At 35.7% G+C, this 15,012-nt stretch overlaps 1 protein-coding gene across 12 annotated transcripts in view; it reads right to left on the reverse strand.

The window, feature by feature from the left end:
• Positions 1 to 15,012, reverse strand: part of LOC6053082 (collagen alpha-1(XVIII) chain) — a 590,709-nt gene that overhangs the window by 446,284 nt on the left and 129,413 nt on the right. For all 12 annotated transcript variants that reach the window (XM_038260484.1, XM_038260490.1, XM_038260480.1 and 9 more), the window contains exon 3: positions 9,394 to 9,414. In XM_038260484.1, coding sequence (XP_038116412.1) covers positions 9,394 to 9,414 — 21 coding nt within the window. The remainder of the gene's footprint in view (positions 1 to 9,393; positions 9,415 to 15,012) is intronic.

Below are 15,012 nucleotides of genomic sequence, written 5' to 3' on the forward strand. Positions count from 1 at the left end.
GCCTGGCAACACTGCCCTGTGTGATTGGTAGATGCTACTGTTGTTGGGGCGTCGAAAATATGTGTAGGATGTTGATACCGATGGGCCGATGGTTGATAACATGTTTGAAAATTGTACCCGGGCGCGCGCGAATCCATGGAAATAACTCCAAATCCGTCGTTTATTATTCCATCCACGTACGTCGAAGCTGGGCTTAGTCGGTTGTATTTTTTTTCAGTATTTTTTGTGATGCTTTCATGGTAAAAAGGGGCAAATTTTATGCTTCCTCATTGGTTTGGAGCGTGGTGATCCATGCAACAGATTGAGAGCAAGGATCAGTGGGTTGGCAACACTGTGACGACTTTTTATCAAGCAATTTTGGAGCTGAAAAAGATTATCTCTTGCCTACGGTTACTCGGTAACAAATGGAGCACATCTTTTGATAGATGAATTGGATTTTAGTAGAATAGTCTAGATAATATTATGAAATTCACTACCAGCAAAGGTTGTGGAAATTGCCGCAATTGCCGCAAGGGAAATTAGTTAACTTTTATTCTGAAGGTCTAACGGAGCATAAAACGGTTGACCCTCTCATAAGTTTTGGTCGAAAGCGTTTAATATTTAATTGCCCATTTAGTCATGCTTCAATGTGCTCGTAATTTCTAAAATCCATTTCCCCAATGAATCACATAAAAAACACACACCCACACAAACTATCTCCGCCCAACCCATAACCGACAACTCTTTTTATTTCCCTCAAATTTAAGTGCCCCGTGTCGATAGTGGCAGCCACTAATTGCATTAAATTGAATGATGAATATAAACTTTATAATCGATTTGCCGTTTGACAGGCGCAATTTAAACGTGAAAGCGATCTGATTTGAAACGTTGATGGAGAAGGGGGGAAGCCCTTTTGGCACTCTAGCACAACAAACCAACGGGCATTTGGTTGACCACATTGACAGCCGCGAGCAAACACACACCCGCAGCCTGGTTCCACGATTCTAATGTATTGTTATCTGACGACGGGTTTAGAAACACGGCTGGGTTAGAAAATACCGCAAAATTAAGTATGATTTCAACTGTGTAAAACTGTTGCATTTTATATGTTTCAAAAATAATTTAATCTGATTTTCCACAAAAGTTGAAATAAACATCATGTTTTTTTTTTTTTTTCAATAAAAGGTCAAGGTCCTGGTTTGAGAAGATCAAGCATAAAACGAAAACTTTTTGATTTTGTTAGAAGATAAGAGATGAAATACACTGGAATGACATTCCTGAATTGCTTTAACATTATTTACATTGTTTGCATTTTTAAGTTTCAAACAAAAATAGTAAGGCTATTACAAATTTGTATAAAGGTTTGTGTCCCACGGTCCTGGTTAAGATCAACGGGGAGAATTGGAAATAAAAAAAATATGTTTCAAGCCAAGAAAAACTGGACTTTTTATAAGTGATTCTCAGTAAACGCTTCAGTCTCATCAAAATATGATTTAGGATCGTTGAACAGGCTCTTAACGACAGTATTCAATTTAGATGAATTTAGTGAACTTGAATCGGCCTAAGTCCACTGCAAATTTACTTTAAAGTTTATGATCGTTGACTCTGACCAAACTGGAAAAAATAAAACAAAATTTACAGTTCATCAGTCCAGTTGTTTTGCTATCATAAGTTTTCAAAATATCTGAGTATTAACTGAACATTATTTATTTCGCAAAAAACGCAAAAATATTTTTAAAGAAGCATCAAAATAACTAATATTGGTAGTTGACAAGACATCTATTTTTATCAAAAATTTAAATTATTTGAAAAAAAAAATGTTTCTCTAAATTATTAGAATGGTCTTGGAAAAAATACATTTTCAACGACCAAAATTCAAGTATTGTAATCTTTGTAATGAATTTCCAGCTACTTAACATAACATAACATAACATAACATAACATAACATAACATAACATAACATAACATAACATAACATAACATAACATAACATAACATAACATAACATAACATAACATAACATAACATAACATAACATAACATAACATAACATAACATAACATAACATAACATAACATAACATAACATAACATAACATAACATAACATAACATAACATAACATAACATAACATAACATAACATAACATAATTTTGAGTTATCGCAGTTTTAGTAAAAAACTCGTTTTTTTGCCGATTTCGTCATTTTGCCGTTTTTGCGTGCGGCGCATCTAAAAACCCAGCTATATCTCGGAATATTGTAAACATAACTGCACAATTTTTTGATATCTTATGTAAAATCTGATAAAAATACACTTTTTGGTCTCGAGACCTTCAAAAGAGCATTTTAAGTTTTCATTTGACCTTTTCAATTGTAAGGCTAGATATTCGAAACTTTTCACTATTTTTATTTAAAAGCCTATCTAATTTCCTTTCGTTTGCGCTCAAGACAGCTAAAATCGGTTAAAATGGGGCGGAGTTATGATTTTTTGAAAAAGATGGTTTGTGCAAAAATCGACGAAAATAGTAATTTTTGAACCACCCTAACACGGTGAATCATGCTGTTTTCGTGGTGAATAGCTGATTGTAATATTTGGTTTTAGACAGCACTTAAGGGGATGAATAAAAAAATGTTTCAATAGTTCCCGTAGTTTTGAAGATACTAAAATATCTGTAACAATAATCTTAGTGTGAAAAGCACTGGTTGATTTGCACAGTTAAACTTTTTTGTTTAAAATACTGAAATTTTCTCAGCCGTCTCTTTTTATTTTTTAACTATTTCATAATGCAATATTTAGGGGCAAGAAAACCCTTTTTGGCGAAACACAGGTAGTTAAATATATTTTAGGAATTTTATAGTGCTAAAAAACAATTTTTCTTTATTTGCTGCGTTTAATATTAACATCGCAATTCATTGCGAAAATATATAAAATCGATTCAGCATATTTTTTTTTGTTGAATATATTGATTTTATCGAAACAAAAGCGACACTTTTGAGAAAAATGTCATCTTCTGAATTTTTTTAAAGATATTTTCTATTTTTTTAATAAAAGTATGACTTTTCAATAGAGTGACAAGAAATTGATGCTGATGAGTAATTAGCAATGTGATTAGCATTTTATTTACTTGAAATTATATAAGAGGTATATAAATCGTAAATAAGAAAATAATTTTAAATTAAAAAATCTTCAAAAATCCGAATCAAATTTCCTACAAAAAATCTCACACTTGGACAATTTATGGTGAAACCCGCGCCACCTGCCACAAAAATACTGAAACGATGTTTTATACTTTTTGACTACTGGAATTGTCTAGCTGTTATTAGTTCAAGCGGAACAGAATTATACGTTATGGAACAATATTAGGATATTGACTTTATTTTTGCCGAAGTTTTGATAGAATTTGCTTGCTCACTTCCGACTTAGCAATATTCTACTCGGTTTCAATCGAAAACGCCACTTAGAAGCTGTTATTGAACGTCAAAGTGGTAATATGTCAACATTATGTGCTCGATGAAATTACATACTTTTCTTCTAGTCGAAAACAAAACTACAGAAAAGACAGAAAGAAATATAAAATTTTCATAGAAAGCATCCTCAAGCACGCCGTGAATTTGAGGGAAAACAAACGACCAGCATCTGTGTGGTTCGTAAATTTAACCATATCGAAAATAATTACACCGACTATCGGGGCTGCAATTATTTTCAGACACTGGCCAGAACTATGCGCGAGATCGTCCATTCAACACGCCCCACTCAATGAAATTGAGCTATTCAAAAGTTAGATTTTGGCATGTCCGCTAATTGCATGCCATTTTGATAATGAATTAAATTATAAAATGCTCCAGTGAATTTAATGGTCTTCTCACTAGAGGAATTTGGTAGAAATATTAATTTTTTGCCCAATTAATTATTCTTTACTGAAAATCAATCAAAAACTATTCTTTGAAGCGCTCTGTGCAACAATTTGCTCAAATTTCCCACCAAAGTGAAAAACGACACTGCTCATAAACGAGCTGCCGGGGAGACGTTAATTGACAAGGCTTAAGCCCTGATTAAAACTGTCAATAAGCCATTTGCCTTGTGGGGGGTGCTTTTGCATCTTCGCGCGCCCCCAAACAGCTGATGAGCGCAAGCCAGCAAGGAAAAGCTGGGTAATTGATGTGGAAAAATGAGTCGTGGAGGGGGAGTGTCGTCGGGCTGTGTCATGAATGAATAAATTGAAATTATGACAGCGTGTAAGTGTATGCTAATAAATTTTAATTAATTTACAGTGTGAAGCTTGGTGGGGCAGTCTGGAGGGTGTGAAAGGACAAAAGGAGGGGAGCGGCACTTGCTGTCAACGTTTGCCGATTTCATTAACTTCGATGGCGTGGTGAGGCCTTCAGTGTGGGAAAATATTATGTATGCCAACTGGCGCTTGCTTTCATGATGTTTGCCTTTCAGATTTCATGAGTGAGAGAGTGCAATTTAATGGGATATTTTATTGGATGAAGTGTCGGTTCCTGTGTACCTTACTGTTGAAAATATTTTCTAAAAGGCTCCTGGAACGATCACTTCAGATATTTGCAAGTCAATCTACTTTGGGAGTAGTGCATTTTAGTATACAAATTTATTTGATCGAACTGTGCACACACTCTATCATCTAGATGAAAATCGATTAAGGTGAAATGGAAAGGCATTGCTATATTGACACCACGACTTGAGTTTAAAAAGAACCTTTAAGGAAAATGCCATGACTGAATGCCTACAAAGTTTCAATGATATCGGATAAAGTCTAGTGAAAATTACTTGAAAATTCCAGTTTGAGCTACAATTGCTAATATGCATCTCGAAAATGCTAAAAATCATTAAATGATTAGTATTTTCAATCAATAAGATCATGTTTTTTTATAGATAAGACAACAAGTGAAAGTGAACCATAAAAAATAAACCTATTCCAAAAAACTTCAATCTCTCTCTGAGAGTCCCAAACCAGAAGCTTTTTAAAGGATGAGCAATTTTCAGAGATTTCGGTCATTCGATTTTTTTGTATTTTTCAATCCGGCTGAAACTTTTTTGGTACCTTCGGTATGCTCAAAGAAGTCATTTTGTATCATTAATTTGTCCATATAAATTTCCATACAAATTTGGCAGCTGTCCATACAAAAAAATCTGTATCTTCTGAAGGAATTTTTTGATCGATTTGGTGTCTTGGGCAAAGTTGTTGGTATGGATAAAGACAACACTGAAAAAATGGTACACGGTAAAAAAAATTGGTGATTTGGGGATTTCAAATGCCAACTTTTCAGAAATTTCCTGATTGTGCAGAACAATTTTGACCGAGTTAGGCGTCATCCATAAAGTATGTCACGCTAAAAACGGCCAAAATTAACCCCCCTCCCCCCTATGTCACACTGGCTCTGACCCCCCCTCGAAAAGTACGTCACGTTAAAATGGACCCCACCATTTTGTTTTATTTGTACAATTTTAGCATGTTTTATTAAAAGCATTATTTTTAAATTTTGAAATCAATCGAGAAAGTTTGTAATTTTTGCAGGATGCGTTTGATTTTTTTATTTTGTTCAATGTTATAGTGATAGAAATCACTATTACCATCACAGTTTTTTAAGCATATTTAATCTATAAACTAAAACTCTGTTTCTTATAGTTTGAATCGTGTTTTATTTATGAGTAAAGTTTATTAAACATTAAACTATTTAAGCTATATTTTCTGAATGAATTTTCAGTATAGTTTAGCTTGACGTCACAGTCTCACGTACCCCCTCTCTTCCCTTTGTCACACTTGCGCCAACCCCCCCCCCCCTCCCCTAAGAGCGTGACGTACTTTATGGATAACGCCTTATGCATTTTTTTAATCAATACTGATGTTTTAAAAAAATCGAAATATTGATCGCATACATTTTTAAACTTTATTTTTCGACGTTAAATCGAATTTGCAATCAAAAAGTATTGTAGTGAAATTTTGATAATGTGCACCGTTTTCAAGATATAGCCATTTTCAGGTAAACATCAATTTTCTTGTTTTTAAATCTTTGCATGGCAATATCTCAGCAACTAAGGGTCTTATACTCAGCTTTTTTTTTAAATGATATTTTAAGTTCAAGTATTTGATTAATTTCTGAATCATTAAAAACTTAAAATAGAACTTGCTTGCATTTAAAAGAATTTCACCGACCAACAAAATTTCTGCACAGGCTCAGCTCGATGGGAAGCATGATGTTTGGGGTTCCCAATTTGAATTTTTCAAAAAAAGCTAGACAGGGCCAAATGATTTTTCTCCAAATTTTGTATTGAGATTTAGTGCTGTTTGCTACTTTCACATATTGCATTCAATTTTTGATTGTATGCAACATCATATGAACCGCCCTAATTCTCCATACAAACCTTGAAAAAAAAAAAAACATTCGGCCCTGTCTAAATATTTTTGAAAAATTCCAAGTGCATGTGTTTTTGGGAAACCCAAACTTCATGCTTCTCCACGAGTTTAGCCTGCGCAGTCATTTTTGTAAATTTTTGTTGATGTTATATCATTTGAAAAAAAAAAATAACTCTTTCAGAACATTCATTCAATATTTAAAATAGAATTGTACAGGAAGAATAAGTTGAAAGTTTTTAAAGTCACCGTCTTGTAAAATTTTGTTGCAAAATATTAGTCAGAATAAAGATCAGAACAATGAACCTAAAAATTTCCCTGGAATTCCCAAAAATGGGCTGAAAATTACCCGTTTCAGAAATTTTTGTTACCCCAAATAATTGAACGTATGAAAAAGTGGACGAAGGCAAACTTGTAGGAAATTTGACGGGCTTTCTGGAAAAACAACCCTGAAAGAAAAAACACATCATCTCTTTAAGATTTATTTATTTTCTAATTGAAAAGCCTCGTGAGCCCACGTTTTTTTTCGTTCTAAATTTTAGTGGAAATAGCGTATAAGGCCGATGCAAATATTTTTCAAAGATTTTGTCCCTCGGCTTTTGCCGAGATTGAGGAAGCAGCAAAATAAATAAAAATTTAAACAACAAGTCTTACTTTCAAGACCAATTGATCAACTAGGGAAACTCTCTTTTTTAAATAAAAAAATCTTCCACCGGGGTCCCGGAACATGGTAACTGTGGCCAATTCTGTACTGTCTTTTCTTGGGAGGGTTTAATACGTCATATCTTGTCAAGAGCGACATTTTTCGTTGATATTTTTCCACAGTAAGATTTTTAAAATCGTCGGAATACAAAAAAGTTTAATGATCGATAACAATACTCTCTACTTTTGTGATCAGTACGTTGGTTCCACTTTGACAATTCAAAATTGAGACAATTCTACAACTTTGTAGAATATTGTAACACTCCAAAAAATAACCTTGCAAAGTTAAATTGGAATGCTTTGCTTAAAAAAAAATCTACCTACTTTGATGAGCGCTCATTGAGCGCGAGCGCATGCGATGAGCAGGAGCGAGCACGAGCAACCTGTTAAGTCCTCATGCTCATGAATGACTGCAGATCACTGACGTGTTTACACACGGGCAAAAATTATATACGGGCTTGTTACAAAATCTGTTATAAAAGGTAACATTTTTTGTAGCAAATTCACTATGACAGATTCTGATGTATTTTTTTCCTGTGGGTGTATACAACAGGGCTGTGGAGTCGGAGTCGGAGTCGGAGCCGGAATCAGTGTAGTCGGGTCTTTTTGGGAAGCCTGGAGTCGGAGTCGGAGTCGTAGCCGTAGTCGGTCGGTAGTCGTAGTCGTAGTCGGAGTCGTAGTCGGAGTCGGAGTCGGAGCCGGCTAAATTTTATTAGCTAGAGTCGGAGTCGGAGTCAGCGCCGAAAATTTCCGATTACCCGGAGTTGGAGTCGGAGTCGGAGTTATCTTAAATTCAACAAAAAATATGTTTATTTTTTATTTTTTAGTATTTGCTATAGAGCAGATTTATTTACAAAACTTCTTATATTTTTTTTCAAGTTGCATGCGCTGCGTTGCCATTTTTTTTTAAAGAGATCACTAAATTATAACCAGTTAATCAGCTCTTACCCAAGTATGTAGTATCATCATGACTAAAAAAATAAAATAAAAACAATATTGGTTATGTACTCAGAAATATTTAATTGATTTTTGTTTGCATCCTTTTTCCAATATTGATGTACCCTTTAAACTCAAATTTGACCAAATTTAATCTAATTCTTTCTGAAAAAAGTACACACACAGTCTTCTTATACCCCGATAGCGAATGTCTTGGTGGTTTTAAGTAAATCAATGTTCAGGAAAAAAGTTACGAGGTACATCAAAAAATATAAATAATAATCAGTATTTTTGGAAATCGAAAACAAAAAAAAATCACTGACAGGATAACTCTTCCAACAAATATTCAACGACTATAACAATCTATTACTTGGAACTCAACATGCGAATTTTGTTTATAACTTTGTACAAAAAATTAAAAGTGTCTGAGAATGTTGATCCTTAGGCAAACTATTTTGATATTGTTGCAAAATATCGTTGAACAAATCTCAAAATTTTAGGATAGGACAGGATTTCAAGATAAAAAAAATTGTGACTCAGAAAATATTTATCCTGTGGATTTTTGTTTTTTATCCAATTCTAAGTTTTTTCATATATTTTCATGGAGGCGCACGACCATTCATAAAGCTTCTTTTTATATTCGCGCCTCCTTTTAAATATATAAAAAAAATAAAAATACAAATAAACCCAAAATTGCGAGGTAAAATATTTTCTAGGTCACGGATATTTGAAAAGGACCCCTTAAGCGTTCTTACCACGAAGATTTTTTTTAGATACATTGATTTGTAATAATAAACTTCTTCAGCCTTGGCGTGATGTCCATGCACGTCTTAAAATTTCAATGGAGCTTTTAAAAATTGTTTCGTTTAAAATTGTTACTTAAACATACAAGGTGACTGTGATAGTCGCTGTTCTTCTTAGAATTGTCAACTTAAAAGTGAGCAAATTGAATTTATATGTTAAATCAATCATTAAGGCCAGCTTTCTTTTAATGATCATTAAAAAAATAACAATTTAATATTTTAGCTTTTAATCAATTAAATGAAAATTGGAGGTCCAAATTTACCAACCAAACTGTTCTTCTGAAAATGCCTTCAAAACTGGCGTTTTTTTATTTCTGTTTCAATAACGTCAAAAAACTTGTTAAACTAGAAACTTTTTTCCGGTTTTTTTCCACTTAAAGAGTTTTTAAATAATCCTATTTATCAATGTTTTCGAAATAGTAGTAAACTAACTTTTGAAATATTTAAAAACATGTGGAGTCGGAGTCAGAGTCGGAGCCAACCATTTTTTGAAAGCTGGAGTTGGAGTCGGAGTCGGCTAATCCCAGAAAGCCGGAGTCGGAGTCGCTTGAAATATGACCCGACCCCGCAGCCCTGGTATAAAATGTCATATTGCTTACCTTTCTCCCAAAGATGTTTTCCTGCAACGGAACAAGAAGAAAAATGAAGTGTTAATCAGTCTTAAACCTGAGTACATAAAAATATCATCGATGAAAAAACAACCCGTCAAATTTGTCCCCAAGGATGAACGATCACATTAACCTTCCCTACGAAAAGAAAGGTGCAGCTGCATTTACGCAGCTTAACGATACCATAATATCTAGGTAATTTTACGACCCTACAGCTTTATTATCCTAACCTCAATTCCCCCAAGAAGCAACAGATTCTACCGAATTGTCTTCTCACGTAACATCCCGTCTATGATGATGGTGAAATTCTTTTTAATGAGTTTACAATCAAAACTTTACTCCGGCAACCCTGGCCAGACCTAGGACAAGATTGCTCGCGGGGAAGACCCGAGCCCGATTCGATTAGGGCTAATGAGTTATGGTGTTCTGAACTCATTTAACGCTGCTCTACTGTGTTTGTGTGTGGATCGTGACTGCACTCGCGATGTGTGTTAATATGTTGCAAGGGATATACATGTATTTTTAAGGCATGTGGGTGGGTCGGCGATAGACTATGTTGTTACTGGTGAAGAATGAGGTCAGCGAATAATTAAGAGACTAAATTCATAACGCAGAAGGGTGCTATGGTGGCAGCGGCGAAAAACAGACCCTAATTGGGTTTGAGCAGGGTGCTTATCGGTTCTAGAAGATCAGTTGATGATGCAATTTGGGGAACGTCACGCTGAGTTAGCTGAGTTTAATTGGTGTGAATTTAGTCTGTTAGTTAGTTCGGTAAAGAACATCAGAATATTTTTTTAAATAAATATAATCTAAGGTTGAATACCACTGAGAGTCCACCGAGAGGCGATCATCTCGCTCGTAGCTGCTCCACGTACTATCACCGCCGTAGACGACCAAGCCTTACCGACCAGCAGACACAAGGAGGTTATCACTTCCCTTCCGTCTACGGAAACTTAATTTGAATATAAACAACCAGCAGATGCGTCATTTTTTTCCTGGAGGTAATTAGAGATTGTGTAATTGTTGACATTTGTCCTACACTTGACACCAAAATTTCGAGGAATTATTTTTTTGGGGATATTTCACCTCTTTAATCATTCCGAGTTCTGCTCAGATCACGGAAACCGTTCGAACGAGTAAGGTGCCATTTGATTGATAGGTGGCCCAGTTCTAGCTGAGAAGAAGAAATAAAACGGGGGCTCCACAGATAGTGCGAGAACGTTTATAAATAATATGCTCCAAACCGCGCGGCCACTTTAAGGAGCAGTAACTAAACTGTCAGCGGCAAGTTGAGCTGTTAAACTCTCTATTAAGAACTCGTTTGGACGTGGACCACACGCGTAAAGTCGCGTCGTCTAGGAGGGAAGTGGAATGAATTATTGCAGCTGCTGCCGGTGAACCGTGGGACAAGGTGGTTGTGCTGGGGCAGGAAATGGAGATACCAATTTGTAAGCAATTTCTTCAAAGTTGCCGCAGCAGGCCAAGTGCGAATGATGCTGATGATACCTCTTCAGTTGACGCTCAGGCGAGGAACATCCTGGAAGGAGCGTCACTGACTACGTCCGTAGTCCTGTTAGATCAGTCTTGATCAAGACAGTATAGCTCTGGTTCCTTGCAAGTGTCCTATTTTCTTACCTCCACGTTGGCTTGGTTTTCATGATGACCTAGCTGGTGGCCTGTGGAAACGGCTCGTAAACCTTTGACCGCCGTAGGTCAGAATCGAGACGGCTAAAAGAAAGGGGCGCGCCAATGTGGGACAGGGAAGTAATTTGTGATTGTAGACGGTATTGTTTTGATTCGCAGTATGTTGAGTCAACTGCTGTGGATGTACCTGAGCATCGCAGAACGGGGTTTCTCTTCTTTTCATTGCAGCTACCACCTATTTTCTGTTTATTTTGTTTCACTGATTTTCTAACGCGGCTTCTGTTTACTATCCTCCATTTGATTTCGATTTTACTCATTTGATTCTCTTATTTCTCAACGCTTTTCCACTCTATTTTACCAATTGATGCTGCTGTAACAAACTGTCTGCTTTCCCTTAATTTGGCAACGATATCAATTTTGTTTATCATGTGCCTTTTCTTTATTTATCTATTTGAATAATTTCTCATCTTCCTGTGAATTGCCCTCAATACTATCCTACCTTGTTTGTTACCTCTATTTATTAACTGTTGTTAATTTCTTTATCTGCTTCATAAATTACTATCTTTCTTTCACTATTGATTCTTTACATAGTATATTTCTTTCACTGTCCAATGTTTTCAATCTTCACCCTTTTCTTCAAACAAATGAGGTTCGAGCCCTTACTTAATTTTGGAATGATCAAAGAATTAACACAAATATTACTATTGTACTTTTGAAAAACTTTTATAAAATGCTTAGGACCAAAAATTGTAACAAAACACCGCGACAAAAGAAAAAGCAACAGATAAACACGACTCAACAATAGGGAAGATTTCAGGAGAAAACAAAACACAGTAAATAACAATTAGTTTTTGAATTCAAAATAAAACTAAAATAGTTTTTGCTTTAATGAAAGTTGATAGGCACACTTTAAATGGTTAGGCGCTTATACTTACATCAAACCCTACTTAATGTACCACCCCCGGCCGAGTTAAAATGCGTAACCGGAAAAGAAGGTGTGCATGCCTGGCACGAACACTCAAAGCGTGTTCTAGCGTGCTGCTCGTACTGACTCAGAGCAAGGGTGAGATGTAGGTGTAAGGGCAGTGCGTGTTCGTCGGGAACCTAGTGCATAAGATCGGTCAAGACCCGTTCTTACACTGAAAATTGCGAATTGCGAATTGCGAATTTCTTCAAAGTTGCCGCAGCCTGTAATCGCACGGTGAAAAGTCGAGCAGGAGCAGGACTGGAAGTGAACTGCCTTGAATGAATTATGAAACAATCTAATCAGTCACCGAGATGGCGTGCAAAATAAACTGACAGTAATAAAGAGAGAGTTATGAATGGAACGCACTTTAGAAACTGATTAAGTTGTTGAACTCTGCACAGAACTGTTTTTGTACGGAATGGTTGTGTTCACTCCTGCAACCGTAGAATATTGATTCAAAAACAATGCTCGATAGTATTTAGAACCTTGAGAGGGATACGATTATAGTATTTGTAGAACAATATATTTATCTTAATCTTAAATACTTGCAACAGCCTTATCTATTTAAGCAAAATTCAAAAAATCAGAACGAAACGAAAAAAAAATTGTCAACATTTAACCAATCGACGTCGTCCTGCTATCTTGTTGCAACCGCCATTCCGACTTTTTTCACTAAAACTGCGATAACTTTAAAATTTCAGCGATGACCTATATATATCTCGGGTCTGGGTAGCAAAAGTTGCGTCTTTCAATTACAAAAAAAAAAAAAATGGTACCCAAACATGTATAGGTCATCGAAATAACTCGTTTTTATGATGATTTAAACTAATTTACTATCAAGGTTACTAACGTCATGATTCGAAATCCGGACACTTAGTAGCATACCATTTTTGTTATAGCTGACAAAAAATCATGCAATATGTTGGAAATGAAGAAATATCATCAGGATATAGTATTAACAGTATGTTTTAAGAGAATGCATGCAAAATATATCTGTTCTAACCATTTTTCATCAGAATTTGAAAATTAAAATGACTTGTTGTGCTTTGAATCCCACACACTGATAACTTCATTGTTATCCGAGCATTCGTTGGTGAAGGTGGTGAAGGTTGGTAACTCACACACACACAGTTGACGGTGATAGTTTGCACCTCCTCAAGGCGCTTAATTTTTTGATAATTATCAAGTGTTTTACGAACCCGTGATCAATTCGGAGTGATTCAGATCATTAATTAGTGATACTGTCACAAATTTCGGCTAGTGAATAGTGAATTACTGGTGGGATAGTTGGGTTTGGCTCGGGGGGATTTTTGGCTTACCGGCCGATTATCTTCTGACAATCCATTTTGTGGTTAAAGTGCGTAAGTTGTATCTGTACCAGCGGTATTCTGATCAGCTGTGGTGTTCTGTCGTTCTGGCTGCATCAATACAACTGCTGTGGTTGTTCAGACTGTGGTTGCTTGGTGTACGTGAATCAAGAAAAGTGGTTTAGTAGGAAAAAAATTCTGCAGTTGTGTCCCCGGCCTAAAATATCGGCGCTCGTGCAAGCTCTGGGTGCGTGAGTCCCGCGGTTTGACTCTAGAGTGGTCGAGGTTTTTATTGTGTGCTGGGTCACGACGGTTTGCTCAATAACGGCACTCGTTGTACTTGTACAGGAAGACCCGCGCGTATCTTCGGAGTGTCTGTGGTTGCATCCAGAGGCAGGCTTCGTGGTTTTTTTTTTCCGAACAACCTCTGAGTACTGTTACGAAGCGTCTCGCAACCGGTCGCTCTGAGTGACTTACTTCGGTTGTACATGCAAACAGACGATAACACGAAGTGATGATAAAGGTATGTGTGTATACTCTACTCTTTTGACCCGCAATTTGGACTCGTGCAAAATCAGCTGTTTCATCAAGAATTTGTTATAAGTTGACCGACAGTTTTGTGTTTGGTTTTTTCCCCACTTTGGGGTTTTTCCTTGTAGATGTGCGGTTAAATTATCTATTTTTCTTAAATAACTTTTCATATTTGTAGTTCGTTGTTATTTTTTTTTGTCAATTTTGTGTGTTAAATTATTACTTGCATTAAGATGGAATGGGAAGACGATAATGCTGATTTTACCTGCGGCCTCTGTAATAAATTAGAAACTGATCAACATAAGCTACTAATCTGCATGTACTGCTTTGCAGCAGTTCACCTTGAATGCAAAGGCATAAGAGGCATGGCTGTTAGTCGTATTAGGAAAAATCCTTACTTCTGCTCAACAAAATGTTCCGAAATATACAAAAAAATTATTGAAATGCAACAAAATGATAAATCTTTTTTTTCATCAATCAGTAATAAATTAAACGCTACAGTGGCAAGTGTTGTATCTGATCAAATGCAGGAAGTTAAAAGTGAGGTGAAAACAATTACTAGTGCGGTTGAAGCTTCACAAAATTTCCTATCAGAGAAGTTTGATAAAATTGCGTCTGATTTCACTGATCTAAAAACTGAAAATGAAAAATTAAAACTTGAATTAAAACATGTTAAACACTCACATTCCTCTCTTTCGGCAATTGTCAACAAACTTGAAATGAACTTTGACAAAGTGAACAGGCAATCGGTTTCGAGTAATGTTGTTATTCTTGGAATGCCTTCATTAGCCAGTGAAAATGTGTCTGATCTAGTTCTAAAAACTTTCAAGCAAATTGGTGCCAATTTAACCCCTGATTCAATTGCATCTGCGTCTCGGTTTTACACTCGAGGGAGCAATAAAGATAATAAAAATAGAAACACTTTTATTCCTATCAGAGTTATTCTTAAAGACTCAGCTATGAAAGATTTTGTTTTAGATAAAAAGGCTGAATTTGGACAACTGGTTTCAACATCAATTGACAAATCTTTGGTTATAAATGGAAATGGGTCGAAAATTGCAATTCGTGAAGAACTTACAGCTTTTTCACAAAATCTCTTAAAAGAAATGCGTGAATCTCAAAATATGCTGAACATTAAATATGTCTGGCCTGGTCGCAATG

This window comes from Culex quinquefasciatus, chromosome 3 (assembly GCF_015732765.1).
Source record: "Culex quinquefasciatus strain JHB chromosome 3, VPISU_Cqui_1.0_pri_paternal, whole genome shotgun sequence".
Taxonomy (NCBI): domain Eukaryota; kingdom Metazoa; phylum Arthropoda; class Insecta; order Diptera; family Culicidae; genus Culex; species Culex quinquefasciatus.